This window comes from Penaeus japonicus, unplaced genomic scaffold, assembly GCF_977035675.1.
Source record: "Penaeus japonicus unplaced genomic scaffold, GWHDUDI00000001_assembly GWHDUDI00000002, whole genome shotgun sequence".
NCBI classification, from domain to species: Eukaryota; Metazoa; Arthropoda; class Malacostraca; order Decapoda; family Penaeidae; genus Penaeus; species Penaeus japonicus.
Window position 1 is genome coordinate 14,766,261 of NW_028234404.1, and position 10,000 is coordinate 14,776,260.

The window sequence follows — 10,000 nt, forward strand, 5'->3', positions numbered from 1 at the left end:
ATGATTGTACCTTGTGTGATACTAAAAATTGGAAACCATTATGAGCAGTGATTGAATTTAATATACTACAATGAATATTTTCATGGCTAGGGACTGCATACACTGCATTGAAAATTGATATAATATGACCATTTTTAATTTCAGGAATTGGTTATCCGCAATGGGACAGATATGTACCAAACGTGGAAGCATCCACCAGTTGTACCTCATTTACGAATCTACTTCTTCAATCTTACTAACAAACAAGAATTCTTAGATGGTGCAAAACCTGTTCTGCAAGAAGTTGGGCCATACTGCTATAGGTAACAATTTAGTGATTTGTTATTATTGATGCTGAACTGTGGCTCCTCATTATCATGCTTATTCATTAGTTTAATGACATACAATTACAAAAGGAAGTACTAGATAGCAAACAAAAGACAAGAATCAGCATTTAGAAAAAATCACTAAAAGAAGCCAATTTCTGCATCATATTTTGAAATCGATATTCTATTTTCAGAGAGCACTGGGAGAAAATTAATGTTGGTTTTCATAACAATGGAACAGTATCCTACGAGACTCAAAAGCACTACTACTTTGAAAGAAGTCATTCCTCAGGATCTGAAGATGACATAATAGTCACTCTGAATATTCCTATGCTGGTGAGTAGAAGTAGGAAGGTCTTTCACAGGTGTATAATGCTAATTCAGAGAGTGAAGTTAATTTATGATAAAACTTTGATTGTTCAGCTGTTACACTTTGTCTACAGTTCAGGATTTTGATTTGAGATGCATCAGCACTTTTCCTGGAAAGATGGTCATATATATATTGTTAATGACTAAAGAGTTATGTAATATTTTACAGGCTGCAGTGTCTCAAGTCCGGTTCAAACCAAGGCTAGCTCAGTTAGCTATAGATTCATTGCTAACTGTCCTGAAGGAGGAGCCCATTGTTGCTCATACAGTGGGAGAATTTATGTGGGGCTACGATGACCCTCTGCTCAAAATTGCCAAGAATCTACTGCCTCCAGAGGAACGTATGCCTTTTGACAAGTTTGGATTTTTCATTAATGTGAGTATTCTCTTATATTTGCTATTGTTCCTGATTACAGATAATTTATTTACTTACCTTTAGTGGTTAATTTTCTATAATTATATTCTTCTTTAGTTTCATCGTCCTGATATAGAATGAGTAGTAAGCAAAGCTTCAATACTAGATATCTTTATTGTATACCTTTTTTTTCTTGTATTATTATTCAAGAATAGAATTCCAGGAGGAATAAACAATAATACTGTATATGAGAAAATAACATAAACACAAGATACTAATATGAAATGCTAAAGTTGATATTGTCTCTTTTATAGAAAATTGCTTTGGTACTATTCAGTTTTACTCCAAATAGTCAAGAGTATTTCCACACTTCATACCTTAATATATGCAAAGCAAATAACTTCTCTTTCTCTCAACAGAGAAATGGCTCCACTGATGGGCTGTTCAATGTCTTCACTGGAGAGGGAGACATTACAAGATATACAACTATAAATACATTCAACCACAAAAAGTATCTGAAGTTTTGGAAGACAGAAGAATGTAACATGATAAATGGCACAGATGGTTCATCATTTCCTCCTGGTGTGACGCAAGACTCTGTCCTTTACATGTTTAATGAAAATCTATGCCGCTCCATCCCTCTTACCTTCTGGCACAAAACAGAAACCTTTGGCATGAAAGCTCTAAGGTGATATCTGATATGCTTTGTTTATGTATATGCATATATTATAAGGTACTTGAGTAGGGATAAGATAGAAAGTTTTCAAAGTAACAGGGGAATAAATTTCTTTATTACAAAATTTGCATATTACCCAATTTGGGGGATGGCTAGAATATTAAAATTCAAAGTGTAGATACATATGTGGTATGATTAATTATATGTTTACATCTGATCTTATTTTCTGCTACAGATTCTCTCCTCCACGAAATGTCTTTGATGTCACACCAGAGAATGACTGTTATTGTGTAGGAGGTCCACCATGCATTGGAGGAGGTGTATTTAATATTAGTACTTGCAAATTTGGTAAGTTTGTATGTTGCTTCTTTTAAAATCTCAATTCATACTTGATATTCCTCTTTTTCTTTTATTTTTTTCTCGCTCTCTTTCTTTTCTTTATCTTGCTCTTCTTAAATCTTTGCATATTTGTTTTCATGTGTACTATGAAGACATATTTGCTTGTCCAGTTGAAGACATGATGACAGTTCAAGTGAATTTTGGAGTAAAGCTTATAATTTTATCAAGTGGATTGAGATTAATATGAAAAAGAAAAGCTAAAATCATGGTAAACTGGCAGGCCATAATTGCCTCAGTTTTTTGGGCCTCAATTAACTTTTTCCTGAAAACTTGCTGTAATTTCTGTAAAGTTAGTTTTATTAGCCCATTGCAAACGGGTGTCATGACATACATGTCGGCAGCAATTAGGCCTAAAAGACGGGTGTCAATGCGTACATGATGCAACATCGGAACCTGCTCACAATTGAAGCAAGCACACAGTCATGAAGTATTATGGCTGTAACGGCAGTAGCTCCAGAGCTACAGGGCTCCAAAGTCAGCCTAAATCCGCATTTTATGATGGATTTATGAAAAAATATTGTTTGGGCTAGTCTGCGCTACCCAGAGGCTGGAGAAAACACTTTCCCCATCTGTCTAATTTTTAGCCAGTGCCGCTATTGTCATTGGCCACCCATCCTAACAACCAGTTAGGTCGTTAGGCACAATGGGTTAATGGTATTGGAAATGTAATACTCATTTATAAAGAAGGGCTAGTCAGGCACTATAAATCAAAGTACATTAGTAATATTATTTCAGTGTTTTTTCTAATTCTGATTCCTTTAAATGTTAAAAATGCATGCTGCTAATATTTAACCTCTGACCAGTTATCATCAGGCACTAAATTTTTGCCTGAAGTGTGTGTGTGTGTGGGGGGGGGGTATTGGTTGTGGTTTAGACCAGGGTCCTTCAAAGTATTTGTCACAACTAAATAGTGGGCTGCATACAAAGAATGTATGTGAACTGAAAAAAATATTTTTATTGATAGATAAAGTAGGTAACAATAAAAATAAATAAATGTTTTTCATACCAGATGAATATTGGTATCCAATACTGTCCAAAAGGGGTGCTAGGGAAATGCATGAAATTTATATTGGTCTCAATTTAAAAAGTTTGAAGACTAGATTAGACAGTATAGGAGAATTGTGTGCCCTGTATCTCCATGCACAGCTACAGCTTTTGAAAGTTGACTGGAAACATACTTTTTCACACATTTGTATAGAAAGATCATTGGAATGTGGATATATGGCAAACAATGACTGAAATAACCTAAGTAGGAGTGCTTGACCTCATGAAAGATCCCTCTATTATAACAAGTTTGTCTTTTGGCCCACAAAGTGGTTTATGCTCTTTGATCTTCAGTAATTTATTCTTATAACTATGTACTCTACAAGAACTACTAACAATAGCCATTCTCTATTGATTCCACTCACATTCACAGGTAGTGAATTACCCATATTGTGTTCTCACAGCTCTTTCAGTCCTTGCATTTATCCCTCTATATGAGAATGTCTAATATGTTAAAACAAGAAAGTATGTTCTAGGTCTATGCAACTTTATATAATTGAAATTTGCTTGATAAATTGCTTGTCTTTTATTTTCAGGGTCACCCACAGTGGTGTCATGGCCCCATTTCTACCAGGCAGACAAGAAATACAGGCAAGCTGTTGTCGGAATGAAGCCAGATCCAGAGAGACATGCAATGTATATTGATGTGTCACCAGTAAGTTATTTTGCATTTTAAATATTTCAGATCATGCTGCTATATGGAATGTAATTGGGTATCCATAAGTTTTATAGAAATAATTGGGAATTTTAGAAGGATTAGTTTGTATATTAGTTTGGCACTTTTCTTTAGACTTGTACTGTACTTTATACTAAATAAATCCAGATTTTATCATTCCAGAATAAGCATTTGCTTATGAATCATTTTTTGTTATTATACTGCAATTTAACTTTTTTTAACTCTTCCACAATAAGCATAATTCATGGGATGGGATCACTTTTTTATTGCATTTCTTTGAACCCTATTGAATATAATGTGACATATTTCAGGTTTTGTCAATACTAACAAGAAAATTTTTCCTTTCAGAGAACAGGATCCCCACTTAGTGCTGAGGCTCGATTGCAAATTAATGTAGCGGTTCCTCATGTTCCATTGATCAAACCAGCAGCAATGTTGCGAGAGATGATATTCCCAGTTGTCTGGTTTGAGGATGTGAGTATCCTCACTTATGTTTGAAATCATTTGAACAGGGATGTGTTCTTACCTTGATGTTTTCCCAGTTTTATAGTTCATGATTATATTTTTATATTTTATGTTGTTTATATTTTAATTCCATTTTGAGTAATTCCATCAATTATCATTATTTTAGGGTGTGACAGAGCTGCCCACTGAAATTGTGGAGTTGTTACAGGTTGCAGAAAATGTACCAGAGGTAAGATTTAAACTCACAACTTGCCATTCATTTATATGTCATAAGATATACTTTTATATAATGGTATTAGTTTACATTTTTCATTTTGTGTTGATTATTATTCTTTGCCCACAGGTGACAAAATCCAGCCTATTAGTAGCCTTCTTTGTCCTTGGAGGTGTTTTGGTTCTAGGAGTGAGTCTGTCTCTGCTTGCTGAGCACTTTGACTTACCATTACCATTCTTGAATCCCAACTATAGCAGTAGAGAAAGTGCCAAAGTCAAGTCAAATGAACAGCCGCAAGGTAATTCTCCCAGGAGAGAGCTTTCCGGCCACACCAACCCTGCCATGACAGACGACGGGGATAAAGATGCAGCATGACGCCTTTGGACAGTCCCACAGACAAGCAACAGCAACAGCTGGTTGAGAAATAGTTATTACCCAAGTAGATATTACTGTACAGGCCATTCAACTTGTATTCCCTCTTTAGATCTCTATAGTCAAAACAGGATGTGTCAGCCTCCCAGTGCTGGGATAGCCCCATATTGGGCAACTTGGCAGGAAGCCTACCCAATGTATCTCTATAATGTGCAAAACACTTCATCCCCTCATTATTCTCAAACCTATAGGTTTAATGCATACAATCACCCTTATTCAGCTACATATATGCATAACAGAAATGCAAATAGATTTTACTCAGAGAGGTAGATGTATGTATCTGTAGAAATAGTATATCTCAATTTGAAAGGAAAATTTTCTTCCAGATGTAATTTGGATTATCTCTATAATTTAAAAAATGTTTAAATTCATAATGATTTTAGGGAAATGTGATTATGGTCACATTAACATCCTCATGTGCACTCATATGCATTATGCAAACATTTGATTTTCAAATAATTGGACAATCAGGTGGTAGAATCCTTGGATGAGAAGGTCCCCAGAGTTGTATGTTTTAAAAAAGGATGATACAGAGAAGTGGTTTTATCATGCAACTCATCCTTAAGGGCTTAATTTATTGGTTCTGTCAATTCTTCCATGGTTCTGTCAATTCTTCCAGTGTATCTATAGAATTCATGTAATTGGTTTTGACATTTCAGTAAAACCACTTTGGTAATTTGGATTAATTGATGTTACAGCATACATTTTTTAAAGTGACAATATATTATTCTTTTGTAGGAAGATAATGTTAACTGAAAAAGCCATGTAGAAGCCTAATATTGTTATGTATAGAAATTTTCTTTAGAGTTTTAAGAATAGAATGATAAAATCTCATTAAAGTGAGATGTGCAATCCAGTCTTCCTTCACAGACAGATGTAAAATAGTAATGAGAGACCTTGTTCTCATATTACCCCTTCCCAATGTCCAAACTATCTTTTTGCCCAATTATATATATATATATAATAACAGCATTCCAGTTGTACAGTAAATTAAAATTTGATTTTCAGTAAGGTTTATATTATCAGATTTCATTAATCTTTATTATCATATTATATTTCATGTTTTAGAAACCAAGTATAAAAATTTAATAACCTGGATCTGTTATACAACCTTTCTCCATACTTTTCCTTTATCATAAATGTATTTATTTCTTCAGCACAAATGATGGAATGTAAGAGGTTAATATCAGGTATTTTTATTTAATCAAATTTCAAGAATCTTATAAATTGCTACTCTTTGACTCTTCTTCTAATGGATATTATGCTTCACAAATTTGTTATATGATTTTCTCTGTACAGTTGTTATTCATATGAAAATAGAAAATTAGAAGAGGGTGTTTGTAGAAAATGTCATGAAAATATGATAGAACTGTGGGACTGTCCGTACTTTGGTTGATAACCACAAATAATAATATCAGGGCTGTTATTTGGAGAGAAGTGGGATGTGTGCACACACTGTTAGAATTTGATTATGTGTATATATGCAGTATTTGATGGGACAAGTGCCTTATAAGATTGTTATTCTGTTTTTGTTTTTTTGTTTTTTTGTGAGGCGATATCAGGATTCTCTAACATGGGTTTATTTGTTATTGTTTTTTTTATTATTTTAAATGTAATGAACAAAAAGGAACAAAAGTAACAAAAAATGGTTGTGCAATAAATCCTATGTTTTGCCAATTTGATAAAGCAACTAAATGTTAATAATTCTAGTAAACTTTCAATATACAATACTTAACTGTGATTTTTGTTGATATTGATCTGAAGAATTGTCTTCTGCTAACAGATATGATTTTAAAGACTGTTTTTTTTTCAAATTTCATTATTTAGAACATTATATAAGACTTTTTTTCTCATATATTATATATACAGTTATAGTCCTCCTTTTATGTATATAGTACATTCCAGTACATGATGTTAGAAAAATGGTATTCCAGATACTTGTTGTGTTCTTTACTCGTTCAGTGATTGCATCAGTCACTGAGTACCTGGTTGTCTTCCATATGGAAAGAGATGCATAACTACAAAGGGATGTGGTAATGAGCGAAACTGGTTGTGAAAGCAATATATATTTTTTATGCAGTGTGAAAGAGAGTGTGAGTGATTGTTGTTAATTTTATTTTTTTTATTATAAAATTGAAATAATGGATGAATTGTTTAAAAAAAAATTAAGATTGATAAAGGTCTGATAAATCATTCAGGTCAACATCTGATGATACTGCAGATAAGGCAAGTGATTGCTTTTTCATTTAAAAAAAAAATGAAGTTGTGATATACAAGGACGTAGTTTTAAGTTTTAAGTGAACGTTATAAATTTGTGCTGAATATTGTCATACAAGGGTAATTGGTATAATGTCCCAACTTTGTGATAAAATTAATAATCTTATTTTATGTTGTGTGTAAGGTATGATACATTTATCATGTATGATGAAACTTTTGTTGTATTTGTCTCATGTAAACTAGGATATAATGGAAAGTACATATTTTAAAGGAACAAATTATTTTTATTCCCATTTTAATTCTTAATCTATAAGGTACCACATTTTTTATTTGTAAATAAAGCTCAAAAGTGTTTATGTAAATTTTGATGGTTGCTTTTTCAACTGTTTTAATGTTTTTGTGCCTTTGTAATTGCACACAAGATATTGACCATGAAATATATGGTACCAGTATTTTTCACTTTTTAATAAAGGATTTACCTTTGTTTTCTGAAGTTTTGTCATTTCCTTTGTCAAGTTTTCAAGGTTTTATACCAAAACTCCTCTTCATAATATACATATATACAGTACATCAGATGCCCCAATTTAAACATTGGGTGTTCTCTCATTTTTAAGAACAGTTAAAGAAGACTGATAGTATTTGAGTTCTCCTGGATATCCTAGTCCATGAACCTTCTACCTTTGATTTTCACACCCAACTATGTGCAAAATCTTTCCTCAAAGTAATTTGTATATGGGAAAACTATGGTGCCATCTTTAACCATTCAAAATGGTCACACTGTATTGTATGCATTTGCATGTGAAAGCTGCCCATTGATGGTTCTAAGCAGGTAGCTATTAAAACTTGTGCTGAATTCCTCCAATCCATGCCAGGGTTTCTAGCTATTACTACTACTGAGTTAAAGTGAAGCTTCTGGGATGTAGATTTCACTGTCAAAAAAGTATCTTGATATCTTGAAAATAAAGGCTTTAGAAAGTTTGTTGCAAAAGTTATCAATCACACTTAGGTACTTTCTTTTTGTAGTTCATGGGCAATATAAATTCAATTGCAGCCTCTTATAGGACAATGTTCAAACATGCCCTTCTATAGTAAATTGCTGGTCCTTCGACATAAAGTGCATAATATCCATGGGAGACCTGTGAATAGCTTTCAAAATTGGTGTGAAATCTGCCATCAGGAAAGTGATATTTGACCAGTTTTATTCAACTTCTATGAAAATTAATTCATAATTGTATATTTTCCTTAACTTTTTTTAGATTATATTCTTGAATTCTAGAATAGAGTTGTATTTACACAAAATTTTTAAGAATATCAACAAATTCTAAAATGTAGTTGGACCATTATGATTTTACTGATAATTCACTCTCGCAATATCTAAAGGCCAACATTGCATTTGTGAAAGATCCACATGTAATCCATGATATCAGATTTTATAATCATTGACGACGAACTTCTATTACGAAACTACTAATTTTAACTGAGAACATTAAATTTTCATCTGATACACTCTCCCTGCTTCTAGAACTTGTGTATGATTCTCGTTTTCTTTAACATACATAGTGTATTGAATTATTCGAAGTGTGACAATGGGTTGCTTTCTCTAATGCTTTGATAATTAATTTAATTAGGTAGTTCCTCCATTCAGTATATTAAACTCCAATGGTAAGAAATCAAATGTAAACTAATAATAAACTAATAAATGTAACAGGAGTCATTGTCATTGCATGCACTCTCCGTTGGACGTAGGTAAACAAGATTGTTAGAAAAGCAGTAAAATATGGTCCTTTGTTCTTGTGCCAAATACCACATCCTTTGTGATGCTCACCATGCCGTGAACTCATCCTGCCCATATCTACCTTTTTGTATTTTAGTTTATTGCGCTGCTTGTTTCTTGATTCAAACTCCCACTGACATATAAACCATATTCTATACGCCTGAATTCCATGAAATTCTATGTGGGACACCTTATTTTTGTACTTGACACTGATACACTAATTGTGTGAAGCATCACATACTCTTTACCTTGACCCCCCCATTTTCCTTACATCTGCTACCAAATATATTTCCCTCTCCGTGTCAATGGCATGTGATCTTTCGTCCACTCTCAGTCACTACATGGCTCTGGTACCTTGCCGTTGCATTTCAGAGCCACAATTTGATATTTCCTACGCTTATGTGAGCTATACATTTTATCTGGTACAAAATACTATACGTTTTTACACACAACATCATGAGTTTTATCAGTGTCGAACTGGCTGCAAATATTAGCTCAGGGAAAAAAAAATATGAAGGTGCCCACTTGTAAGGTGGAAAGAGAAGCAAAACCGTCTGGATGAAAAAAAAATCTTATAGGACTAATTTCAGGGGCATTTTAAAAGTAATATATAACTAAATATGAAGGAGCCCACTTATAAGGTGGAGAGCGAAGCAAACTCATCTAGATTTTTTAAAGATCTTATAGGACCAATTTCAATATAATTGATATACAGTACTTAATACTTATCCACATTTTATTATCATATACACTTTAAGCGCAGATAAACAGGTAAATATATCAGTAAACTAAAGCCAATACTAAAATAGCAACAACACAACCTGTCAATCAGTGTGCTGTGAGATTGAAAGTATATAATCATAATTGTAAAAAAATATATTCATAGAGTGATTGACATCATTATATCTCTCTCTTAGAAGTGAATAAACAGTATTTACTTTGAGCCTTATTTTTCTAGCTTACCATTTAAATATCGGTATTTTTACCCCTTTCGCTTCAGTCGACTCTGGACACTAATTAAAAAAGGTCTGACCTGCTTTAACCACTTCCCACTTCACATTATACTGGGCCTCG

At 33.1% G+C, this 10,000-nt stretch overlaps 1 protein-coding gene across 3 annotated transcripts in view; it reads left to right on the forward strand.

The window, feature by feature from the left end:
* The window catches only part of emp (epithelial membrane protein), a 19,880-nt gene extending 12,243 nt beyond the window's left edge, over positions 1-7,637 (forward strand). For all 3 annotated transcript variants that reach the window (XM_043021909.2, XM_086548076.1, XM_086548067.1), the window contains 9 exons: positions 145-302; positions 500-641; positions 844-1,050; positions 1,449-1,717; positions 1,941-2,053; positions 3,685-3,803; positions 4,173-4,298; positions 4,456-4,518; positions 4,633-7,637. In XM_043021909.2, the coding sequence (XP_042877843.1) occupies positions 145-302; positions 500-641; positions 844-1,050; positions 1,449-1,717; positions 1,941-2,053; positions 3,685-3,803; positions 4,173-4,298; positions 4,456-4,518; positions 4,633-4,878 (1,443 nt within the window). In that variant the 3' untranslated portion in view covers positions 4,879-7,637. The remainder of the gene's footprint in view (positions 1-144; positions 303-499; positions 642-843; positions 1,051-1,448; positions 1,718-1,940; positions 2,054-3,684; positions 3,804-4,172; positions 4,299-4,455; positions 4,519-4,632) is intronic.
* Positions 7,638-10,000: the final 2,363 nt, after the last annotated feature.